At 44.1% G+C, this 26,833-nt stretch overlaps 2 protein-coding genes across 2 annotated transcripts in view; one reads left to right on the top strand and one right to left on the bottom strand.

The window, feature by feature from the left end:
• Positions 1–26,833, top strand: part of LOC309832950 (large ribosomal subunit protein uL5-like) — a 480,093-nt gene that overhangs the window by 37,170 nt on the left and 416,090 nt on the right. The gene's annotated exons all lie outside the window — the stretch shown is intronic.
• The window catches only part of MYOM3 (myomesin 3), a 47,415-nt gene continuing 44,751 nt past the window's right edge, over positions 24,170–26,833 (bottom strand). Inside the window, exon 37 of the mRNA XM_082648966.1 lies at positions 24,170–25,657. Coding sequence (XP_082505092.1) covers positions 25,397–25,657 — 261 coding nt within the window. The 3' untranslated portion in view covers positions 24,170–25,396. The remainder of the gene's footprint in view (positions 25,658–26,833) is intronic.

Genomic DNA, 26,833 nt, shown 5'->3' with positions numbered 1-26,833 from the left:
CAAACCTTAGAAGGAAACCCCTGTGTGTTATTGTGGCAATTCTTGGAGATTCCTGTTCACCCATGAATCTCTTTATTGGGGACCATTTCTGGACGTCATGGTCACTGACCTCTTGATTGAAAGGAATTTTTTCCTTTTTTCCCAGAAGGAGGGAAAAGTTCCTCCTGAGGGGGAAAAAATGGTGAAAAGAAAATTCTAGTAAATGGAAAATGATGTGGAAGGGCCCTCTTGTATGTGATAGGTAAGTGAATGGGCTCTCAGGATGAGGTCAGACTTTTCGGAAATTAAGGAAGCCCCATGGAGGGGGGGTGGGGGAAGAGAGGTGGAAACAGGGCACAAAGCCGAAAACCCAGGACCCAAAGGCTTCCTGCCTGCCCCATGGGTGACCAAGGGTGATAATTTCAAGCCTGAATTTCGAGTGATATTCAATTTTTATATGTGGGCTTAGTATTTGCAGTTAATTATGTTTCCTTCTATATTTGTGTGTTAAGATGAATCACTGTTGTTCCAGGTATTTTTCTGAGCTAAGTGGAGGGGGGCACGTGCGAAGTGAGGCCTGCGGAGGGGGTGGGAGTGGGTCTGGAGAAAAATGATTTTGCTTCCGTTTATGGATTTGTATATATACTTGGATAACTGCCTGTTTGACTAGGGCTCGTTTGGTTTGGTTTATGGGTCTGCCTTGCTTCCCTGCCCACCCTCACACGCCCCCAGTGTCTTAGAGCAAATCTTCACCTTCCTCCAGGGCAGGTGCCTATGTGTTGCAGGAAAACGGGGCGCGAGAGGATGGTCATGTCCCAGGTCTCGGGCAAGTGACCGATAGGGATGGGATAGGCTGCCAAGTGAGGGTCCTTGGCTTTGCACAAGTAAGAATTCAAGACCAAGCCGTAGTAAAGTGAAAGCAAGTTTATTTAGAGAGGTACACATTCCATAGACAGAATGCTGTCCTTCTGAGAAGGGAGACTGGTCCCAGGGTATAGGGTCGTTTTGGAAAGTGATAGCGCCCCGAAATATGTTAGTTTTTATGGGCTGGGTAATTTCATAGGCTGATGAGTGGGAGGATTATTCCAACTATTTTGGAGAAGGGGTGGGGATTTCCAGAATTGGGCCACCGCCCACTTTTGGCCTTTTAGGTAAACCTCGGAACTGTCATGGCACCTGTGCGTGTGTCACTTGGCTTATGCTAATGTATTACAATGAGCGTATAATGACGCTCGAGGTCTACTGGAAGTCGAATCTTCCGCCATCTTGGGCCTAGTAGGTTCTAACCAGTTTTTGTCGAATCCCTCCTGTCTCATGTGGGGTGATGTTGGCCATTCAAAAGCCCTAAGAGGGTTAGGATGCAAACAGAAACATGATTTACTCTTCCCTCTTTCTCCAATCTTCAGGGCTGGGGAATCAATTTAGGGAGACTGCCGCCTCTCAAGGTTTCTTCTCTCTAGGCAGTTGAGGGGAAACCGAGAGCAGTGGAGCTGCTTGGTGGGGGGAGGCCGGCACCAGGAGCCATCCTCTGTCACCTGGGGTTAACTGGGGTAGGGGGTGCTCCCAGCCCTGGGGCTCATCCCCTTCCCTCTCCTTAAGTTCATAAGAGCTGATGTCAATTTGGGCTTAACCTTTAACTCTTTCCACTTCTTACTTCCAGACAAATTAGTTGATCAATAGCTGATTTGATCCTGATCATTTAGCCACAGATTGAAACTTTTTCCATTTCATCAGTCTCACTTTTCTTTTTTTTCCTTTTCTGCTTAGTTTGGGTTGAATAGACACAGCTCTTTTCCTTTATTGCATGCTTTATTTTTTTGTGCTTTAAAACTGTTCTCACGGTGACAATTCCTTCCAGATGCACCTGTAACTTTCCATTCCTCATTTTCTCACCACTTTCAAAGTAAATGTTATTTCTACATTGGTTACTTTTGTAATTTTGCCTCTTATTAGTGCTTTTAAGATTCTCACGGGTGTTATGCTTATTGGTTATTATGGGGTTGACAACGTGTGAACAATTACTTGGGCACAAGGATGTCAACACAGTTGAGTCATGGACTGTATTGTTCACCATGGCAGGTCTCAAATGACCTTTCACTATAGTCGGTGCCATCTGTTGGTGGAGGGAAGTGTTGACATTCTTTTTTCTCGAGTTTTTCTTTTTGTGCATCTATAGACATTGAAATTTAAGTGGAAAAGCTTCTTTATACAGATTCTTCTGTGGCTTTAAAAGTAATTCATTATAGGGGGGTGGAGGAGGGATGGATTGGGAGTTTGGGATTAGCAGATGCAAACTATTATATATAGAACAGATAAACAACAAGGTCCTACTGTATAGCATATGGAACTATATTCAATATCCTGTGATACCATAATGGAAAAGAATATGAAAACGAAAGTATATATATATATATGTATAACTGAGTCACTTTGCTGTACAGCAGAAATTAACAACATTGTAAATCAATTCTACTTCAATAAAATAAAATTTCAAAATAATTCATTATATACAATAGTTGTGTTTCCTTGTCAGTGCACCTAGATCTGCTTCATTCTCTTTGCTCTGTGTAGTATTCCACAGTATAGGTACACTATAACTTATTACAAAATTCCCCTGTGGATGGACATTTAGCTTGTTCCTAGATTTTTTTTTTTTTTTTACTACAGATAATCTTGTAAAATACATTTCTTTAGGTTTAAATGTACTTTTCTTTGATTTTCATTGAAGCTGAGCATCTTTTTATGTGTTTATTGGCCATGTCAATAAGTAGACTTCTACTCCATGATTTTTAAGTGCTACACAATATTACACGATATGGCTTTATCACTACTTACCATAGCCCTTGATGTTGGACATTGTGTTGTTTCTTTACTAATCAAATGTTTTTTTATATCTCCTGAACTGTCCTTCCGTAGGGGTAGGGGTGGGGGACTTGTGTAGCTGACCAGCTGTCTGAAAAATGTCTTGCAATTAATGAACTGGCTTATGTCATCCACTCGGTTAGGTGGTTTCAGATATTTGTATTTTATTGTGGAGACAGAGAAGCATAATTTTTGAACTGTTTGTTCAAACACTGAGCGCCAGCCAAATTCCACACTCTCCTCTACTATTCTAAAGAATACTGATCAAATTATATCAGAACTATTTGTTTCCTTTTTTGATTAATGTATATATTTGGTTAAGTGCCTTTTTGATTAGGACTTGCTTTAATTTGTCCATAGGAAGATTTAAGGCATCACTATTTGTCATATAAGAGGAAACACAGGACAAACTTTTTAGTATGTTAAAGGGTTTTTTAAGGGTACTTGTCCAGTTTGTGGAGCTGACTAGAATAACCTTCAAAGATTTTACAGCAGCTTGAATTTTGTTTATAATTGGCTTGTTCTGATGTGTTTCTCTTGATTGATGAAGCTGCGTCATATCTGATAGATTTGAGCACATACTTCTCTTTGAGCAGTCAGCTGACGATTATAGACTATTTGATTTCTTACCATGCTTCCCTAAGGAAAGATGCTTGCCTCCCTCTCTTCCTCTCTTTTTCTTTTATCTATTGAGGGATAACACACAGATTACAAAGTTCATAGCCAGGCTAATCCTAAATGCTTGATGGATTTTCACACATGTACATATCCACATGACCATCACCCAGATCAAGGTGGAGAATGCTTTCAGCAACCCAGCTAGCTTCCTCAAAACTTCCCAGTCCATACCACCCCGCTACTGGAGGTAACCACAGTTCTGACTTCTATTATCATCAGTTTTGCCTGTTCTTGCACATACGGTATGTGCTCTTGTGTGTGGCTCCTTTTGCACAATATTTTTGTTTTTGAGATTCATCGAAGTTATTGAGTGTGTTATGGAACCAAACTTGAGTCTGCTTGCCCGCGTGTAGTAAAGCTGATCTACTGATACCGGTTGTGGTGAAGGAATATGTACCATTTATTGCAGGGTGCCAAGCAAGGAGTCCAGGCAGCTAATGCTCAAAAGGCCCAAACTCCTTGATGGCTTTCAGGGAAAGGTTTTTAAAGACAGGGTAAGGGAGGGGGATTATGGAGTGCATGACTAGCTTGTGGACATACTTCTGATTGGTTGGTAGTGAGGTAACTGGGAGTCAACACCATCAGCCTTCTGGTTCCAACTGGTCTGGGGTCTCCATGCTTGCAGACAGCATACAGTTAACTTCTTCCATCTGGTGGGGGTTTCAGTATCTGCAAAACAGCTCAACGGATATAGCTCAGAATATTATCTGTAGCACTTGAGGAGGAACTAAACGTCCCTGACTCTGTTTAACGGCGAAACTATTATTATTTTGTCTTGCTTGACTGTTTCCCTTTGCTTCTGCATTTTCTCACTTCTCTGATTAAATTTATTCTTTGGAATTTGGGGAAGGCCTAGGAGGCTAAAGTTTTTCTACAAACAAGAGGAAGGTGCAGGACATAGGGAGGTCTGTCCCAGGAAGGCCCCATAGGGTCCTGCATGGACAAGTGTACAGAGGGCTGTTTTGTTGTCATTGCTGTTGAGTAGCAGCCCATTATATGCCTCTGCCGCAGTTTATTTACCCATTCATCTGTTGACTAATTTGAATTTTTCCCAGTCATTGGCTATTACAAGTCAAGCTACTAGGAACATTCTGTACATGTCTTTTTGTGCAACCATTTCTCTTGGGTATATACTTAGGATTGGTATTGCTGAATGAGAAGGTAGCCATATATTCAGCTTTAGAAAATTCTGCTAAACAGATTTCCAAAGAGGTTGCACCACCTTATATTCCTACCAGCAAGAGATGAGCATTCCAGTTGCTCCAAGTCCTTGTGAACATTAGTCAGTCTTTTTAATTCAGCCATTCTGATGGGAGTGTTGTGATGTCTCCTCATGGTTTTAATCTGTATTTCAAGGCTACTTGGTTCTGTGGGTCACTCTACCCAGGCTTTTACTTTTTATCTGAAAAGCCCTTATATTTTACGTAGTGGAATATGCAAATGTTTAAAATGGTTTCTGAAAGCTCAAAGGTGCAGCATTACTCTTATTATTATTAAATTTTTTTTGGCTGCACCACACGGCTCATGGGATCTTAGTTCCCTGACCAGGGATTGAACCCAGGCCCTTGGCAGTGAGAGCACAGAATCCTAACCACTGGACCACTAGGGAATTCCCCCTAAAATGGTTTCTTAGATGATTGGACAACTTTCACAAATTTGCTTATTCCCAGCCTTGGCATCAATAGTCTCATAGGCTGAAGAATGCCTCTGTGTGTGTGTGTGTGTGTGTGTGTGTGTGTGTGTGTGTGTGTGTGTGTGTAACTGGTGTTTCGGAGAAGAAGCTTTCTCTAGAATGTTCTTGGAATATGGAGTTATGCCAGGTGATTCCTCCTCAGATCAGGTATCTTTTCAGTTTTAGGAAAGGGCTTTGTTCCTGAGATTCAGTTTAAAGCATCTGTTTACATAGGATTGGGAAAGGAAACGTGAGAAATAGGAGGAGTTCTGTCTCAAATATAAATCTGGGTAAAAAAGGCCTGAAGGAGTGAATTTTGCTGGCCTTGGACAATTACTGGCAGTGCAGTGACTGACTGGAAGACATCCTGGATAGGACCATTGTTAGATTAGTGGTGCATCTCATCACTCTAAGTTATAACTCAAAAATCACCTTCTCAATGAGGCCCACCCTGATTGACCTATTTAAAATGTAACACTCTCCTGATCCTCTTTACCTTGCTCTTTTCTTCCCCCCAAAGCCCTTATCATTTTCTAACCTAAATTATCTTTTCATTATTGTGCCAGTTACAAGCTATTTTAGCTCCAACTCACCTTCCTATATTCTTTGCAATGCTGGTGCTGGGACTCTGCAAACTACATTTCTGCTTTGCCAGCTGGTCCCGGTTAGACTCTGCATAGACAATGCCTGAGGGAGATTGCAGAATGGAGGAGGAGGAAGGGACTTGCTCCTCCCAGTTTGCTTCCTGTTCCGGTGAACATCTCTCCAGCTACAGATCTTCACCCCAGCAGTGGCAGTTCCTTCCTGTAGCAGCAGCTGAATCCACTTTGCAGTGTTTATAACACCTGCAGAAGCAGCCTCACTGTACCCCCTTCAGAAGTACTGGCACCAGCCGAGCAGCACCCTTCTCTGTTCCCCCACTCCTCCCTCCATCCCCACTATAATGGGAGCTTCGTAAGGGCAGGGATTTTGTCTGTTTTCCTCACAGAGCCATTCCAAGCAATTAATACTGCACGTGGGCACTTTGTAAGTGCTCAATAATATTTGTGGGCTGAATGAGTGGGTGGGTGCATGGGTGGATGGTTGCTGGTTTATGACTTCATGTGAATAACTTGTTTGATTGAGTTTTCTATTTAAGTTTTTGTTTAATTCTGAGCCAAGATTATCTGTAAAGTGAGGTTTAAATAAATTAGAATGTCATGTTCTTTTTCGAGATAGATGCAGTCCTCAGAACTTGGGTATTTTGACTTAAGGTTCATCTAGTGAAGTTTTGGGGACAGCCTTGGATTGGGAGATAGAAAAGCAGGTTAAAGCTACTAATGACAGAGACAGCAGAATATTACTTTGGTCAGTGGTCAGCTCAGGAAATCAACGTATTTAACAAAACATGTTTTGAGACAAACTCATTCTAGACCAACTAATAGCCTTGCATTCTGCTTTTTTAGAAACTAGAATTTTACAGTCAGGTCACGATCACCGGTAAAAGCCCCTGACTTATAGAGACAGGAGTAGAGAAGAATCTCTCCAGCAAGAAGCAACAAGGCCAAGTAAGGTCATAGTGACAACTTGCCCAAACGGAATTAATGCAGTGGTTTTCCATTTGATCAAAGAACAAGTGAGTGATTAAGATCCAAAGGTGTCTTGAAGTGATCACTTCAGCAGCACATATAGTACTAAAACTGGAATGAAACGGAGAAGATTAGCATGGCCCCTGCACAAGGATGAGATGAAAATTCGTGAAGTGTTCCATATTTTTCAGCTCCCTCACTCAAACACAGCAGAAGACAGCCCTCTAAGACTCAGGAAGTGGGTTCTCACCAGACACCTCATCTGCAGGCATCTTGCCTTGGACTTCCCAGCCTCCAGATCTTTGGGAAATGAATGTTTGTTCTTTAAGCCCAGAACAAAACAAAACAAAAAACCCCCCACAAAAGTACCTTGGAGACACCAGTGACTCAGAAAGTCACTGTTCATTAAAATAACGTTTTTTTTTTAAACTAGAATTTTAGTTCATCAAGCACCATTTAGATAGTGCTAAATTTTTAGTTTGACCTCAGAAAATTCTTTTAAAGATTTTATTGTCCATTTTTACAGAGCTGTAAGCATTGTCACAGGCCTCCAGGACAGTTTAGACTGAAAATATATTACTTACCTGCAGCACGGGTCATGGAGTTGCTTCTTTAAGTTTTGGCTTCTTGTGAAGAAAATGGGATCATTGAGTAATTTTGGTCACTTTGTTAATGTGTGTGTCTGAAGCTTTAACTCATAGTGATATTGCATAGAGAGGGGTTTGGTGCACTCATTTTATCAATATTACTAGTGCTGTCATATCTACTAAACCCTTTAAGAAAAGAGTCTGGTTCACTGGGTGTTTGCATGGGGTAGATATCTTCTTAGAGACTGACTTGTGAACCTACACTGAGAAACCCCAATGCTTCCCAGCAGTTTATGAGCTCAGTGGAACAAGGTAAGGTCTTTTCTAGCATGAATCTAAAGAAGTTTTCCTTTGTTGGTCTTGAAAGTGGATCCACCAACCCAGGTGCAAATTGATGGCAGAAACAGGGAAGTGTACCTAGAATTGTTTGTTTTGCGGTGCTGTGAATGATAAGATTTCACAAAACCCATAAGAGCTTGGCAGAAACTTACAGCTTTATGAGTGCTTTTGAAGATCTTTTTCGGGCTTGTTTTCTTTCTTTCTCTTTTTTCAATAATAGGGGTAAATCAGGATTCTTTTTTATGCATCTTCTCCTGACAAGACAGTAGGAGCTCAGATCAGTTTACCTGTTGGAATTTCTGCAATGTTTATTAGCCAAAGGGGAGCGATTCAGGCTGCTTAATGTTGGTAGTGGCACGTATTTTAGCTAAATTTGTCTTTTATTGATAGAAAAAAAGTTTCAGTGCTTCTGAACTCTGGGGATCACTGAGACAATATAAACTGTCTTGAATTGGGAAGAATTTGGAGGTTTTTAAAAACAATCTTTCAAGTGAAATGAGCACCTCTGTTGTTTGACATGGAGAGGGTTGGTCTCCAGTGGGGATTAATATCACAAAGGAGTTTTTTAGCAACAGTGGCAGAAACAATATTTGTGCATAGGAAGGCCTTAATTCTTCCAGGAAAAAACCCCACAAAACACTTTATTTAATTATGAAAGAGGACTGATAGAAATCAGCCTTGGGAAACTGAATGAACATCATTTGGAGGTGCAGGAGGGCTGACCTCATCATTCCCCATGTTTATGGGCTGGCCTCATGGTGGAATAAGTTGGACTAAGTGAACTTCCTTGAATGGGTCATCCAGGAATCTACCTTACGCAGAAACAATATTACCTCTTTGTATATAAAACAAAAGTTAAAAAAACTTAAAAAAAAAAAAAAACAACTGCTGGGTTTGGCAGACAGGGTAATAAAAAGCCCCAGTCCAGTCTGATGTAAAACCTTCAGACTTTCATCCAATTTAAAGTTTCCCTTTTTCCCAGGCTCAGAAGCCTGCAGAGTGGGGAGGACACATGGTTGCGTCTTCTCTTTTTCTCCTTTCCCTCCATCCCCACGCCCTGGGCCCTGTTTTGGGTCCCTCTAGGGCTGGGGCGGGGGAGGGAAAGATTGTTTTTGGTGGCTTCACTACTAATCTGACGGTGCCAGATTACTACTGAAGTAGTGGAGATCTAAGGATGACTGTCCTGTGGGGTGATTTTGTGGATGTCTTTTGCGATCCTCTCTCTGGGCACCCCCCTGCAGTTCCACAGAGTGGGGGATGCCTCCTCTGGTTGGCCGCCCCATCTCAGTTCTGTGTTTGACGCTCTGAAATCCAGCCTTCTATAGGTGATGTCATCTGACCTCTGGCAGATGACATCTGACTCTCTGGGGTAGATTTCTTTGTGGGTGTCTCGTTCCTGGCAGTTCCCCTGGGGTCTGCCCATGGAGAGCACGCACCTTTACCTTGCTGTCAGCCAGACTTCCCCCTGGAGATAGATATTTTACTAGTTTCTTTTCTATCCTTCTAAGGATAGTCTGGGTTATTTGTTTGTGGTGTCAGTTAACAATTTATTGTGTCTCAGCATTGAAGCCACTATTCATTGCCCTGCTTTTGATAGTTAAGATGGACCCCTGTAAATATGTCCCCTTTGCCAGCTGGCACGATAATCAGCCTTGTCTGTAGAGCATGCTTGGGGGAAACTGCAGGAGGAAGGGGGCTTCTCTTCAGGATTTCCGTGTTCTTTTCGTGCTTCTGTGATGCGTAGTGGCTAGCAATGTTCAGTGACCAGTGGTATGTGGGACAAACAGCCGTGCTCATGCTACTGAGTTTTAGAGTCACCCCTGTGGGCAGCTTCCCAGTGAGTTTCAGGGGCACCACGTGGGCATCTTCTAGGTGAGTTCTGTTGGCACCCACTGGGTGGCTTCCCAGCTATTCTTCTGCATTAAGTAGTTCCCTAGTGAGTTTTGTTCTCACCCAAGTGGGCAGTTTTCTGCTTGTCAGCCCTGGCCTATGGCATCTCAGCAAACCTCTTCCCCATCTAGTAGAGCAACATCTTCTCTCATGAGGTCTGAATCTCTTCCAGATTTGTTCTTTCCTTGGGCGCTCTGCCTCAGTCCTATAGGTAAGGCCTGTTCCCTATATCAGCTATCGCTTCATTCTTGGGCATTCTCTTTACACCTTAGTCATTAATTACTCTAAAAGTCCTCTATTATTAGATAACAATACTTTACATTATGCTTTCCCAGTTCAAATTACTGTGTGTTTTCTGTCACCTGACTGGACCTTGACTAATACATTTGTCTTTTTCTTATTGATTTTTGGTAATTCTTTGTATCTGAATCTTAATACTATGTTATGTATTTGTTACATATCTTTCCCCAGACTCTTACTTATATGAAAAGTACACATATGGGGACTTCCTTGGTGGTCCAGGGGGTAACACTCCGGGCTCCCAATGCGGGGTGGGGGTGGGGGTGGGGGTGGGGGTGGGTGGGGCTGGGTTGGATCCCTGGTTGGGGAACTAGATCCTGCATGCATTCAACAACTAAGAGTCCGCTTGCCACAACTAAAAGATCCCGCCTGCCGTGACTAAAACCCGGCGCAGCCTAAATAAATAAATTTTAAAAAGTACACATATGTATAATTTAACTAATTATAAAGGGCACACTTATGTATCCTCCCTCCCAAGGTCAAGAAGTAGCACATTGTAAACACCCTGCAAGTCCCAGCCCACCCACCCCCCAACCGCCAATCACAATTCCATCTTCATTTCCCCTCCTCCCACTCCAGATAACTACTATCCTGGCTTTTTTTTTTTTTTTTTTTTTTTTGCGGTACGCGGGTCTCTCACTGTTGTGGCCTCTCCCATTGTGGAGCACAGGCTCCGGATGCGCAGGCTCACCGGCCATGGCTCATGGGCCCAGCCACTCCGCGGCATGTGTGATCTTCCCGGACCGGGGCATGAACCCGTGCCCCCTGCATCGGCAGGCGGACTCAACCATTGCGCCACCAGGAAAGCCCTATCCTGGCTTTTCTAATAATACTATCCTTGCTTTACTTTAGACTTTTAGTACATCTCTATGTGTCTGGATGTTAGCATAACTGACACAGTCTTGGGCCCATTTGGTTCCTCCTGTCCTTCCACTGACCCTACCTTGGGCTGTACTATGTAGCAAATCTCTTCTCTGTCGAGGGCTTTGTAGTTAATAGATAATGTTTAATGATTGTTAGGTCCAGGTGGCCTCTATGCTCTTAGTTCCCAAACAATGATGAAGACCTTGGCTGACTTCCTCCCAATGCTCAGCAGACTAGTGACTCATTCATAAATCTTGACTCAGGAGAGCACTCTGTGTTTCCAAGCACGTACCCCCGTTCGCTAGGTTAACTATAAAACTGTCCCAGTGGCCCCTCTGTGCTGTAGAGCGCAGCCGTGAATGCTTCCCATTGTCACCTGCCTGATCCCACTCCGTGAGCAAGTCAGCCTATGATACACTGACCCACTGAGTGTATGCAGGGCCTGCTTCGTTTTTCAGTCTCAAGATACTCTCAGTTCAGTGGGCACTTTTCATTCTCTTTGTCCTCCAACAGTATGCATCCTCAAACAATGTAATTATGTTTATTTTTAGTTCTATACGAATACAGTCTTACTGGATGTGTTCTTTTTTTGGCTGCCCCCGCGAGGTTTACAGAATCTTAGTTTCCCAACCAGGGATTGGACCCGCGCCCTCGGCAGTGAAAGTGCCAAGTCCTAACCACTGGACCTCCAGGGAATTCCCTGGATGTGTTCTTTTTTTTTTTTTTTTTTTTTGCGGTACACGGGCCTCCCACTGCCGTGGCCTCTCCCGCCGGGAGCACAGCCTCCGGATGCACAGCCCCAGAGGCCATGGCTCACGGGCCCAGCCGCTCCGCGGCACTTGGGATCCTCCCGGACCAGGGCACGAACCCGCGTCCCCCGCATCGGCAGGCGGACTCCCAACCACTGTGCCACCAGGGAAGCCCCGGATGTGTTCTTTTCTAACTTATGTTTGTGAGATTCATCCATGTCATTGTGTATAGTCCTAACTTATTGCTGTATAGCACTTCATTGTGTGAACGTATAACATCTAGTGTATCCATCTTACTGGTGATGGACAACAGAGTTGTTCAAAGTTTTTAGCTATAACGAGCCATGTAGATATGAATATTTTTGAACAAGTCTGCTACACTGGGCTCCTTCAACTGCTGGAGAGCCCCTCCCTGGCTGTTGTCTCTGCCTGCAGCATCCTTCCCCTGGGACATTCTCTACATGGCTGGCCCCTTCTCACGTTTCAAGTCGCAGTTCAAATGTCAGCTTCTCAAAGAGACTTGCCTTGATAATGCCCCCTAAAATAGCTCCATCTTCACCCTTAATCTCTACCACCTCACCCCATTTACATGCTGCTATCTGAAATTGTTAGTTTTTTAATTGATTTTTTTATTGTGGTAAAAATATGCATAATGTAAAATTTACCATTTTAACCACTTTTAAGTGTAGGATGCAGTGCCATTGTACATTCACAGTGTTGCGTAACCGTCACCACTATCTATTTCCAGAACTTTTCGTCATCCCACACAGAAACTCTACACCCATTAAATAATAACTCCCCCTTCCCTCCTCCTCTCAGCCCTGGGTAACCTCTATCCCACCTTTTCTTTTCTGGCCGCGCCATTCGGCATGCAGGATCTTAGTTTCCCGACCAGGGATTGAACCCATGGGCCCTGCAGTGGGAGCGCAGAGTCTTAACTACTGGGCCGCCAGGGAAGTCCATCTATCCCACTTTTTCTTTCTATGAATTTGCCTATTTCTAGGTTCCTCATATAAGTGGAATCATATAACATTTGTCCTTTTGTGTCTGGCTTTCAGGATGCATTTATGTTGCAGCATGTGTCAGAATTTCATTCTTTTTAAAGGATAAATAACATTCCATTGTACGTTGGTACTACATTTTGCTTATCCATTCATTGGTTGATGGACACTTCAGAGTTTTTTCTACCATTTGGCTATTGTGAATAGTGCTGTTGTGAAGTGTACAAGTTTCTGTTTGGGTCCTTGTTTTCTCTTGTTTTGGGTATATATCTAGGAGTGGAATTGATATTGGTTTTTTGTTCATTTGTTTATTATCTCCCTTTCATTAGACTACAGACCCCAATGCCTAGAAGTGTCTGATTCACAGTAGGAGCTCAAAACACATTTTTTTGAAATGAACGAACTTCCCAGGTAAACTGAACAGGGCATTATAATAGTAACCTGCGTCATGGTTAAGAGGATTAAATGCCACATGTCCTAGCCCGGGGTGCTAGCATTTGGTCACAGTTCAGTTTACATTAGCTCTAAATGAAGACTTCACTCAGCCCAAGTTCCTGAAGTTGATGACGGCTTCTATTTAACTCTCTGTTGCCAAAAAGATTTTTTTTTTTTTTTGACATTCTCCAATTTGCCCAGTGCCATGAGGGCACCAAATATCAAGATGCTCAAGGCCCTGCACCTGTTCTCAGGCAATTCATAATCTAACTAAATTCAGAACATAGTCTTAAAAGCAGAAACTAGAGGAACTGCTCAGGAAGTGAATTCACTTGCGTTTTAATGTTAATCAAATTAGTTTCATAATTAACAATGTGACTTGGGAGGCATATTCAACATGGGTGAAAACAGACTCAGAACAAAAAGTTGTCCACTGTTTGTATTCTGCAACCTCTGATGATCCCAGTAGGATCCCAAGCCCTGGGCTGGAAGGTGACACCCACCCTTCAGCTTTACACTTTGCCGACGCATATAGGGTGACAAGAAGTTGCTTAAACTTTTGCCAAACTACGCTCTTATTTCACGCTCCTTGGAATTGTAATATGTGACTCTTTGGGGAAATCCTGGGTGGCAGGGGGAGGGGGAATGGAGAGATGAAGGAAAAGGAAGCAGGGACTGTTAATAATAGACTTTAAATAAGTTTCAAACCAACAAGTTATGATTAAGTGCCTACTGTGTGCTTGCTACAGTGCAGTGAGACTGGGGCTGGGGGACAGAGAGGTGATAATTTACTGCTGTTCTATCCTCAAGGAGTTTATGACCAAGATGGGGCAGATAGAACTCCTGGCTGAGAAATTCCCACAAGACAAAGATGTTAGTAAGTGCTGAGAGCTGAGAGATTTGCTGGTACAAACTTAGACTGTCAGGGTGGAAGGGCTCATTGAAATAATCTGATCTAGTCCCTCATTTTAGAGAGGAGAAACTGAGGCTCAGAGAGGGTGAGGGGTTTGCTTAAGACCACACAGCTAGACGATGTCAAAGCTAGGACCTGAACTCAGGTTTCCTGACTTCTCCACCAGTGTTTTTTCTGTTGATCCACAGATGTCTCTGTTAATTGAACAGTCTAGCTTGGCTCTGTCCAATAGATAAAATTCTGTAACGTGAACCATATATAGGATTAAAATATTTCTAATAGTCACACTGAAAAAAACAAAAAGAAACAGGTGAAATTAATTCTAACAACATTGCATTCAACTCCGTATATCTGGAATATTATGACTTCACCATGTAGTCAATATAAAAATTATTAATGCGCTATTTCATATTTTTCTCATTGTACTAAGTCTTAGAAATTGGTGTATATTTTATACTTCAGGACATTTCAATTTGGACCGGCCACATTTCAAGGGTTCACTGGTCACATGGGGTTGGTGGCTGCTGTATTGACCAGGGCCAGCTAGCTCTTTGAATTGAATGATTTATGTGCCAGATTTTCAGGGGAAATCTTGAAGAATGTTAAAGGTGTCATACAGACATCATGGTTTACAGTCAAAAGAATCTTAGAGTTGGCAGCCTGGGCTTTGAATCTTGGTTCAACCATTTGCTGACTGTGTAGTTTCTGGCGAATCAGCTAACCTCCTTGATCTTCCTTTGGTTTACATCTACCAAAGGGCAGTTGTAGAGATCAGTTGAGCAGAATATATAAAAATATTTATGAATTATATGTAAATATATATGGATGTATATATGTACATGTATGTATGTATGAAAATGATTTGCTCATATAGCATCTGGTACTCAAAGTATTATTTTTATTTCCTGAGAATACAAATGATTTGGAAATATTGTCATGTGCTGAGCACCAGATGGGTGAGACAACTTTATTAAGCATGTTTAGTATCCTGTGAGATTGGTACAAAAGCAAGTGGGAAGCCACTGAGGATGTCACAGGATGTTAGAGCTGGGAAAGCCAGCTCATCTGGTCAAAATCAGGAGGAGCAAATCTTGCTGAGCCGCCAGTCCCTTTGCCCATGGGGCCCAACCCCAGCTGACAGCCGCTGGAGAGATCTGAGCTCTTTGGCCAGCAAGCTGCATGCTTTTGTAATCTGCTCTGTTAACATATTCACTTCAATTTCGGATTCAGAATTAAATAGGCAAAGGCTCTGCTGGAAGCTGAATTGCCTCAAAACCCAGCTCCAACCAATCCTTTGAGAAGGGAGAGGCTCACAATCACCGGGGTAGGTAGGCGCACTTGTTTTCATCGCTTGGCAGATGAAAAAACTGAATTCTGGAAAGGTGAAGTGATTGGACCAAGATAAGTGAGCTGAGATTTGAACCCACATAGCCTGCCCCCTGAGGCTGCTTTAGGGACTAGAGATTGTTATTGGAAAAATACCAAGTAAACTAAATGCTGTTAATTGCCTTCCCATCTTTGGCAAGCAATCTGGAATCTACCACTTGAAGTGGTTCTGTTTTTAGTTCTTCTGGTGGTCACCCTACACCTCTAAAGATAGATTTGTGTGGTTACTTCTCAATGCATTGATTTTAGACATTTCTACTGACTTCTCGTTGTGGGTTATACAACCTCCAACCTCTTCCTGTTCTCATTTTTTTTTTTTAACATCTTTATTGGAGTATAATTGCTTTACAATGTTGTGTTCGTTTCTGCTGTATAACAAAGTTTGGATACGTTATGTGCATTTGAGCTTCATAAACATCTTTTCTTTTCTGTCAACTTTCCACAGTTATCTTTTGATCTCCAAGAAACAGAGTTTACATATTTATCAGTGTGTAAATAGAGCCAGGTAATGTGCTAGGATGGCATTTTCTCCTCTGCTCGTTCAATGCCATTCAAGGAAAATGTCCACAGAGTCAACTTCAAATGGATTCTTCTTTAATACACATCACTGATTGTTTAAAATCATGACATATTTTATTTTTGGATTATGTCTTTCCCATACAATTCCTCCCCCTCCCCTGACATTTCTGAGCCTCAACGTTGGGAGAAGCTAATAAAAATTGCTAATCTTTTTTGAGCAACTGCCACACGCTGGGCACATTACAGAGTGCTTTACACATAATAATTAATTTAATCCTTACAGCTACCCAAAGAGGAAAGTACAAGAGTATCCCCATTTTATGGACGAGGAAATTGAACCACAGAGAGGTTAGGTGGTGGAGTTGGGGTTTAATGCAGACTCTGCCTGGTGCCCATGTCCACATGCTTAACTACTGTACTCTTCTCAAAAGGGACATGAGTCATCTTCACCACGTTCCTAATCCATTCTAGCTCCCTACTCACTCTGTGTATTGCTCCCCTGTTCTAATTTAGATCTGTTTCTTTAAATTTTTTTTTTTTTTTTTTTTGTGATAGGCGGGCCTCTCACTGTTGTGGCCTCTTCCACTGCGGAGCACAGGCTCCAGACGCGCAAGCTCAGTGGCCATGGCTCACGGGCCCAGCCGCTCCGCGGCATGTGGAATCTTCCCGGACCGGGGCACGAACCCGCGCCCCCTGCATCGGCAGGTGGACTCTCAACCACTGCGCCACCAGGGAAGCCCTGTTTCTTTACACTTTGACCACGTCTTTCTTGTCCAACTATTAATGTTTATTTTAAATGGGCATGTTTGAAGGGCCATTATTTTGCCTTCCACATCTGTGGAAGAGGTCCATGCAGGTCCTGGAAGTGAGTTGGGACCATTTGGTCAGAGAGTTCTGGGTGCTGGGTATCGCACGCATAGTTTGGAAAGGGGAGATGTCACAGACTGTGTTACCATGTTCCCTTGGTTCCAAAGACTCCTTGGCCCATGGAGAGCCGTGCAGCCAGCAGAGGGTCACAGTGCCCCCTAAAGCATGGGGCCCAGAGAAGACCCTCTGGCCTGGGTCTAAGGCCAATACTGTTTTCTCCAAGTGGTTTTTGTTTTATTTTATTTATTTATTTATGTTTGGCTGTGTTGGGTCTTTGTTGCTGTGCTCGGGCTTTCTCTAGTTGCGGTGATTGGCGGCTACTCTTCGTTGCGGTGCTCGGGCTTCTCATTGCGGTGGCTTCTCTTGTTGTGGCACACGGGCTTAGTTGCTCCATACCATGTGGGATCTTCCTGGACCAGGGATTGAACCCATTCCCCTGCATTGGCAGGCGGATTCTTAACTACTGTGCCACCAGGGAAGTCCCTCCAGGTGGCTTTTAACAGCTTTTCAAAGTAAACTCATCCTCAAAGCTCAGTGATTTGCTACCACTGAGATGATTCAAAAAAATGTAACTTGAGTTCTGACTGTCCGGTTGTGGGCGACCACTTAAGGGTCAAACCTGCTGGACAGCCTCTGGAGTGCCAAGGCAAAGGGTGCCCAACCCTATCCAAAATCTGATCAGAGGCAGATGCCAGAAATCGCTGAGGCATTTCCCAGGAGGAAGGGATGCTCTGAGCAGCACATCCTCTTGGCCATGGGGACTCCTCACCTAGAAGGGGCTACTGAATATATTGAAACCAGGAGAGTAAGTCACAATGAGTACCACTTACAGTATGCCCAAATAAGCTCCAGCTAGACTGATCCTCCTGCAGACTGCAGCTATTAACCTCTGGACAAAAAATAAAAAGATAAAAAAAAATTTTGTTTAATAAAAAATAAACTAGGGCTTCCCTGGTGGCGCAGTGGTTGAGAGTCCACCTGCCGATGCAGGGGACGCGGGTTCGTGCCCCGGTCCGGGAAGATCCCACATGCCGCGGAGCGGCTGGGCCCGTGAGCCATGGCCGCTGAGCCTGCGCGTCTGGAGCCTGTGCTCCGCAACGGGAGAGGCCACAACAGTGAGAGGCCCGCGTACCACAAAAAAAACAAACAAACAAAAAAACCCTAAAAATCTTACCTGAAGCACTGGAGAATAAACAAAGGCAGACAGATTCCAGAGAAGAGTCAACACCTGGAGGAAGGGAATGGCACAGGATGAGTTTCTCATTCTTTAAATGCCTTTCATTGTGCTGCAGTCAGCACCATTTGGGGTGTTGAGTAGAACACCTGCAGTATTTCTGGCCTGAAAACTCAGAGGACAGAGTTGAGGGCAATCATAGCCACTGGAAAGTGAGGCGGAAATCTTGGAAAGGTGAGAGTCAGAGGGAAGACTTCTTTATAAACTCTGTACAAATCTCTGGCCAACCTCTAAATTACACATACATAGGACAGACTACAAGCAGATCAGCTAAGGATAAAAGAAGTGAACTGACATTTGAGCAGCTTGCCAAAAGACAATGTTTGTATTTTTAGTCCAACCAAGTTAATTACCTGACAAAACGAGCACAAAAATCAGCACTCTGTAGTGGAAATATAACATAATCCAGGGTCTTCATAACATAATATTCAAAACGAAATCCACAGTTATTTGACATACAAAGAAAAGGAAGATGTGATCCTTTTTCAAGAGAAAAGATAGTCAAAAGAGACTGACCCTGAGGTGACTGGTTAATGATTTTAAAGTAGCTATTATAGCTGTGCGTTTTGCTGTAAAGGAAAGTATGCTCATAATGAAAGAAAAGATAGGAAAAGCTTGATAGAGAAATAGAAACTATAAAAAAAGAACCAAATGGAAATTCCCAAACTGTAAAATTCAATATCTGAAATTTAAAAAGACATTGGGTAGGCTTAAGTCTCAAAGGATCATGAAGTGAGGGTGTTAGGTAACATTGATGAGTGAATTACAAAAGCAAAACAAACAGGATATTTGAACCAGGAAAACAGAGAATAAGGAGAGGCTAGTTTGGCAGAGACAGAGTGTGTATCTGTGGTAGCTTTTAAAACATTCAAAAAATTTTTTTCTCTCTTCTGTTTAAAATATAATGCAAGTTTATAGAGATTTTGAAAATGCAGATGAGAAAATAAACATCAATTATAATCCCACCACTAGAGAATTCACTGTCAATATTTTGATGTTTACCTTCTAGTGTTCTAAAATATATACAATTTTAATTTTCATTAAATAAGCTTACACTTTATATACTGTTTGAAATCTGCCTTTTGATTTTTAAAAAAATTAATTTAATTTAATTAATTTATTTTTGGCTGCCTTGAGTCTTCGTTGCTGCCCACAGGCTTTCTCTAGTTGAGGCGAGCGGGGGCTCTCTTTGTTGCGGTCTTTGGGCTTCTCATTGTGGTGGCTTCTCTTGTTGCAGAGCACGGGCTGTAGGCGGGTGGGCTTCAGTAGCTGTGGCACATGGGCTTCAGTAGTTGTGGCTCATGGGCTCTAGAGTGCAGGCTCAGTAGTTGTAGCACACAGGCTTAGTTGCTCTGCGGCATGTGGGATCTTCCCAGACCACGGCTCGAACCCACATCCCCTGCGTTTGCAGGTGGATTCTTAACCACTGCGCCACCAGGGAAGCCCTGCCTTTTGATTTTTAAAACCTATCCTGAATATCTTTTCATGCCTCTAAATATTTTTTTTGCATCATTTTTGATGATAGCATACCAGTCATGATATGATTGGATCGTAATTGTATATTAAGCATATTAGCCTTATATTTTCCATAGAGATCACAAATATTTTTCTCATTTGGTTTTTGCTTTTTAGCTTTATGGTGAGCCTCTCCTTTCATCAGTTGGCCATGGTTCAATAAAAACCAGTCACCATCTTTCTGGGTGGCCATCTGAGAAATGGTATTTCCCCTGTGGGCAGGGCCCATGTCTGTTTCAGTCATCATTGTATCGCCAGCATCTAGCATAGTGCCTGGAGTGAAATAGCTACTCAATAAATATGTGTTGGATGATTGACTAACTTCTGATTTGTGTCCCTGGGGGGAAGGCCAGGGTACTATCAGTTAGTTCCCTTCCACGCCTGCCATGTAGCTAGTCTGCTTTTGACCTAGTAATTCATGTCCTTTGACTCAGTAATTCCTCTTCTAGAATCTACACAAGAGAATTTTTCAGAGATGCAAGCAAAGATTTATATATGAGGATGTTCATCCCCGTCTCATTGACTAGTGAAAAATTGGAAACTATTTCTGGGAACATGGAAATGATATAAGTTACATGATAGATAAACACTGGAATGCTTTTTGGTGATGTGAGAAAATTTTTATGACATCATATCATAGGAAAAAAACTCAGAATGTAAAATTATATGTAAGACTTCTCAATTCTGTTAAGGCTGGTAGGAAATACATCCAAAAAAATGTTAACAAGTGGTGTGTGAATTGGGAATGCTTTTAGCTCACAGGATGGGAAAACCTGACTTTACGGTGCCTTAGGCATAGAGGGATTTATTTTTCTCTCATAAGTTGTCTGGGGGTCTGAAGGCCTGGCATCAGCAGCATGGTGATGTTGGGCTGGCATCTCTGCAATCTGCTTTTTATAATCACAAGATGGCCGCCCAGCTTCAGGCACCGTGTCCACATTTGAGGCAGGAAGGAGGAAGGGGGGTTGTCTGGGGCTTGCAGTGTCTGTCCCTTCTATTGAGAACGTAAGCCTACCAAAGAGCCCCAGCAGATTTCTGTTTATGTCTCTTTGACCAGAACTGTGTCCTGTGGCTGCCCCCAGCTACAAGGGAGCCCGGGAAAGTGAATATCTCGTTTTCCAGTCTTGAGAGTGGAGGTGGCAATGGGGAAGGGTTGGAAATATCTGTTAGGCTAGTTAATAAACAGTGTCTTCCATTGTATTTATTTCTGGTTGGAGGGCTTATGGATATATTTTTTAAAAATTTTATTGAAGTATAGTTGACTTACAATGTTGCGTTAATTTCTGCTGTACAGAAAAGTGATTCAGTTATACGTGTATACATTATTTTTCACATTCTTTTCCATTATGGTTTATCACAGGATATTGAATATAGTTCCCTGTGCTATACAGCAGGACCTTGTTGTTTATCCATCCTATATATAATGGTTTCTGTCTGCTAATCCCAAACTCCCAATCCTTCCCTCCCCTCCCTGGCAACCACAAGTCTGTTCAGTTTATGAATATTTTTACTTTTCTTCTTGGTTCTCTTCTGTCTTGTCCAATTATCATTTCTATCATTGGAAGAATACAACAGATGCTACTTTAAAAATCCCTTGTGAGGTTGTGGACTCCTGTCTCTGGAAGTGTCTGTACCGTCATCAGTCAAAAAAGTGCAGAAGGAACTGTTGAATTCTGTGGGAGCTGGATTAGTCCATCTATCTTCCCCAGCAACTGAGACTACGGGGAATGGGTGGGTGGGGAAATCTGTCATTTATTTCGATCCTCTCAGGCACCACGCTAGCTACTCGGCAAGCGTCCCCTCATTTAATTCTCACAGCAGCCCTCCTTTACAGATGAGACACAGAAACTTTAAATTACTTAATTAAGGCACACATCCAGTAAAGCAAAGCTGGATCTCAGATGATAGCACCAAGCTTTAAATCTGTATATTCCTGCCACATAGTAAGCTCAGGAAACTTGTGCTGAATGAATGCAGTCAGCGAATCAATTGGATGTATAACGTTTTTTTTAAACTACAGCCATGACTTGATAATTATTTCTTGTAGAACATCTCTGGTACCATTAATTTTAATTAGTGTGATTGAAAAATAGCAGGCTGTATACATTGCCTGCCAGAGAGGAACCCTGTGCTCACTCGCCTGTAACTAATGTCCTTGACTAATTGCTGGATAAGTAACTCATATGACTCCAGATGAAAAGACTGCCAAGGGTTTGTCTCCCTTGGCAATGGAGTCTTTAAGTATTTTTATCATGAAAAAAATTCCAAACATATACGAAAGTAGAGAGCATGGTACCCATGTACCCATCACCAGCTTCAAGAATCATCAATGTTTTGCTAACTTTTTCATTTATTTCTCTTTATTTCATTTATTTCTCTTCCTCTTACTTTTTTTTTCTTCTTTTTTTAAACTGGAGTATTTTCAAGCAAACCCAAAGTCTCATTTCGCCATGAACATTTCTATAATTGGAATGAAAAGGCTTTTGTGTGGCCCCGCGTTTCTCTTTCTTTAGATCTGCTATAGCACAGGAAGTGGTGATATAAAAGTCAGCCCAGGGGCACAAGGGTTTCTGGGAGGCCCAGGAGAGGAGGGGCGCATTCCTCACGGGCTGTGCAATTTGTTTTGCTCTCAACCCAGGGCACTTCTTGGCTGAAACTCCTCCCGCCTCAGAATTGAAACTTTTCTCAAATGCTGAAAATAAACTATCTGGCTTCCTCTAGCTAGAGACATCTGGGAAGTGATGCTTCTGAAACTATTTTTGGCATGAAAATGTCACCCCAAGCTGCTGGAAGTGATTTGGAAGTTTTGAGGTATTGAAAGCATCTGATGAGAAGTGGCGGAGGCCAAGTGGGTAGAGGTTAATTATTACACAGGCCAGGCGTTTCCCATCGGGGTTCTTATTCCTCATGCTCTTCCTGTTTACGACTCTCAATTCTTTAGGCCAAGGATGGCACTGGGGTTGGTATGTGAAAGGTGGTAGAACAGGTGTGGAGAGGGGCGGCAGGTATGATAAAGGGGGAACACACTGGCTGGCTGGCCTTCCTTCAGCCTGCACGCCCTGCCTGGCTCCCTGGAAGTCCAGCGTGCCAGGAGATCCACGGAGGGTTCCTGGAGAATGCCAGGACCATGTGTTCGCTGATGGGTTTCACGAGATAAGAGACAAAGTTTCTGACTTTCTGAGTCCCATGCAGGGTACCAGGGATCAGGCTGGACCAGCTGAGATGCTTCCCAGGATGAGCCAGTAAAGAATAACACAAGGAGCAAGTGGGAATTGTAAATATGGAAGAATCAGAGGGGTCCAGAAATGGGGATGCTGGAAGTGGCCCAGGCCAGGGGCAGGAGTGGAGGCCACTGGAAACAGGCTAAGGAGAGGAGAATAAAGTCAAGGCCAGTGAAAGATGTGAAGATGTGGAGTCTGGCTTTGTTGGATGATGGTGTGCCCCCGCTACCTACCCTGGGCTCAGGAAATATAGAATAGATGAAGATGGGAAAGACCCCTGGGGAGGTGGTTGATTCATAACTCTAGCTGGTTTGGCTCACAACACTTCGGACACCAAATGCGTGGGTAATTTTAACACTAACAACCAGTTCTCCAAATATCCAGATACCAACTGGGTGTCCTACAATTCAATTCAATTTTTTTTTTTTTTTCTTTTGCAGTACGCGGGCCTCTCACTGTTGTGGCCTCTCCCGTTGCGGAGCACAGGCTCCGGACGCGCAGGTTCGGCGGCCATGGCTCACGGGCCCAGCCGCTCCGCGGCACGTGGGACCTTCCCGGACCGGGGCACGAACTCGTGTCCCCTGCATCGGCAGGCGGACTCTCAACCACTGCGCCACCAGGGAAGCCCTTCAATTCAATTTTGACACTAACCACCCACAGGTAGAGTCAGACTCCACAAGGCTGTCACCTGTACTTCTGACCAACCGGCAATAAGTCGAGGGTTCCCTGGGAATCCTGTTGCTTAGCAGTTTTTAATGGAGCTTTCAGTACTTAGGCATGATTCTTTAAATCATTGGCCATTGGGGATTAACTCAACCTCTAGTCTCTCTCCCCTCTCCAGAGGGAAGTGGAGGTGGCTGGGGGCAAAAAGTTCCAACCCTCTAGTCCTGCCTTGGCCTTTCTGGTGACCAGCTCCCATCCTGAAGCTATCTAAGGGCCCCCAGTCACGCCATCTTATTAGTATACAAAAGATGCTCTTTTCACCCTGGAGATCCGAAGGGTTTTAGGAGCTGTGTGTCCCAAACCAAGAGCAAAGACCAGATATAAAATTTTTTAATTTTATCACAATGTCCTTTAGCAAGGTCCTTTCTTCCACCTGAGTGGCACTTGGGGTTTACTTGGGATTAAGTGGGGGGAGCTAAGACAGAGAACAGCGAAAGGTCTCAGGGACCTCCATCCCCACTGCCCCACCCTGGACCTGCCCTGTCCACAGTCTTCCTAGGTAGGAGGTAGTGTCAGCTGAAAAGACCCTCAAAAATGACCTTTTAGACTTCTTGCTTTATAGATGGGAAATTGAGGCCCAGACAAAGGAAAAAAAAATGCCCAAGATCACACAGTGAGTGCTTGGCTTCAAGCCTGGGTGTGTTTGCCTCCAAGACCTGCGTAATCCTCCATACTCCTTCCCAGCCAGGGCACGGCAGGACACCTGGCCCCCTCGCCCCCCTCACTGAACACCTGGCCTGACTGCACCTGTAGCTGCTGGGGGTATAAGTTACCCATCATGCCTTGATGCGCGTGTAGGTGGTAAATGTAGGAGTGATTCATTCTACCTTTAAACTCAGAAATCATTTCAGAAATCAGAGGTGGGTGTTATGTTTTGATGTTGGGAGTACAGATGAGTTTTATTTTCTCCTTCAACATTTTTAAGGTTTTCCAAAATTTTACAACAAACATCTCTAACTTTATAAACCCCACCCCTCCCAATCTGATTTAAAAAAAGAAGGAAACTGGAGGGTGGTGAAATGCCCAGCTCCGTACAGAGGTCCAGTAAGCAAGGCCAACCAGTATCTGTCCCGCCAGGCAGAGGCCCTGAGCTGGAAGTACTGAAGGTCATCCAACTCTCTAGCCTGGCATCCGGCCACCCAGGCAGCATCACCCCTACGCCTCACCTTTGCTCTCACCATCCCTTGCTCCTGAAATCTCTTCCCACGACCATCGCCAAATCCAACTTATTTTTTCCGGGCCCAACCACCAATTCTGCTAGTTCCCTGAAGGTGTTTTAAAGCTCACCTTCCGTATTTGGGATGAACACCTCTCTCCCTCCTCTGACCACCCGTGGAACTTTACGTGGACCTGCTTTATAATCCTGATCATCTGACTTGTCCTGGAGTCGTTTGCACCCAGGTCTGACTCTCCTCCCGGGCTGAGGTGTCCCTGGGGGCGGGGCCTGCATATCATGTATCTCGGTGCTCCCAATGCCATCCGCAGCCTGGCACAGGCTAGACTTCAAATGAATGTTCGTTGAACTTAAGTGAATTGAAAATACAGTATCCAAAAGGGGGTATTGTGATAAATCCGTTTATGGGGGTACATCAACCTCGACACTACTGTCATTTAGGGTTGAATTCTATGCGGTGAGGAGCTGTTGTGTTTAGCGGCATCCCTGGCTGCTACCTACTAGACGCCAGTTGTGACAACCCAAAATTTGGACACCGCCAAATGTCCCCTGGGGGATGCAACTGCCTCCTGTTGAGTATCACCGGTGTATGGTGTCAAGGGTTTTCATAAACAATCCCTAGGAGTAGGAATTCCAATTTGATAGATGAGAAAGGCGAGGCTCATGGAGAGTTCAGAGTTGAAACAGTTTTGCACGTAGGTCTCCCATTCCAAGTCCAGTGCTGAGGCCTGGAGGCCTCCCAGAACCCCAGCAAGGTCTATGCTTCTCCACTTTGGTGTAGCTACTCCCCTCCCATGTCCCGGGTCCCACAATGTCCAATCCCCCCACCCCGCCTCCGTGGCTTGTGCCAGGCTGTGAGCCACTGGTTGACCCTTGTAGTCCATGCAGACCAGACCTCAGGCTGTGCCTGAATCCGACCGTCACATCTTCAGCACCTTGTCCTCCTCCCCGTGCTTGAACACGCTGATGGTGACCTGGCCCTTCTCGGAGCCATATTTGTTCTTGACGAAGACACCGTAGCGCCCGCTGTCCTCACTGTTGACCCTCTCGATGGTGATGGTGACCTCCAACCCCTTCACCTCCATGTGGTAGCGGTCAAGGAAGGTGACGGGCTGGTCATTCTTCAGCCAAGAGACTTCAGGGATAGGATCTCCTGAGATGACGCAGGTCAGGCACAGGGTCTGTTTGAAAGGACAGGAAGGGAACGCTCAGTCCACACGCTTGGAATAACCCTTGGTGAAGTGTGAAGCTTATAAACCTTCACACTCCCAGGGAGCTCCCAGTATAAGCTGCTCCTTGTGGTAAGTTCATTATGTGTGTTTTATTGTGACCCATCAAGTAGTAACAGTAAAGGGAGATGTTTTACTCTAACCCCACATCCTCCATTCTCAACATTTCTACGGGAACACTTAACTATTTAGACTGTTGGGCCGTTATTACTTTAGCAATTACCTGCCCCAGAATGGCCTGGACTTTGCTTTAATGCTTTTTATTGTATATTTCATTATGATTTTACCATGCAAATAAGGCTAGATTGCTTTTTTTTTTTGCGATACGCAGGCCTCTCACTGTTGTGGCCTCTCCCGTTGCGGAGCACAGGCTCCGGACGCGCAGGCTCAGCGGCTATGGCTTACGGGCCCAGCCGCTCCGCGGCATGTGGGATCTTCCCGGACCGGGGAATGAACCCGTGTCCCCTGCATCGGCAGGCGGACTCTCAACCACTGCGCCTCCAGGGAAGCCCAGCTAGACTGCTTTAACATAAAGATTTAAGAATTGAGTTTGAAAATTCTCAACAGAGCAATTCTCACTGCAGAGGCACTCTAGTGTAATGGCCGTCTGGAGCTGGGCTGCCAGGCTGTGAATCTCAGCTCGGCTCCTTTAAGCTGTATGACCTTAGGTAAGTCTCTTAACCTTTCTGGGCCTCAGTTTCCTCAGCTATAAAGTATGACTAGTAATAACACACTATTTCATGGGGTTGCCTTGATGGTTAAATAATGGAATAGTGCCTGGCACAAAGTAAGCAACATGAAAACGTTAGCCATCATTTTCTAGAATATTAGACTTGAAAAACTTCAGTCCTCAAAGGGCTTTTTAGGTATCGTCTAGTCAAACTCCTGTGGAAACTGAAGTTCACACAGAGAAGCCCGTGACACCCAGGGCCACCTGGAGAGATGGGGTAGAACTGGGGTGAGCACAGGCCTGTCACCGCCCCCCCCACCCCGCCCAGGGGCCTGACACCAGGCTCAGTGTCTTTCCTTTATACTACATGTGACCAATGAGGTGTGGTCACTCGGCCAGACTCTGGTGCATCCAGCCCCTTCGGCTCTGGAATCCACGGTGCTGCGTTGCTTCGTGCT

This window comes from Grampus griseus (assembly GCF_964374135.1).
Source record: "Grampus griseus genome assembly, chromosome: 1".
In the NCBI taxonomy this organism is placed as follows: domain Eukaryota; kingdom Metazoa; phylum Chordata; class Mammalia; order Artiodactyla; family Delphinidae; genus Grampus; species Grampus griseus.
Note: the sequence above shows the minus strand (reverse complement) of the source record. Positions and strands in the feature narration are given on the sequence as shown.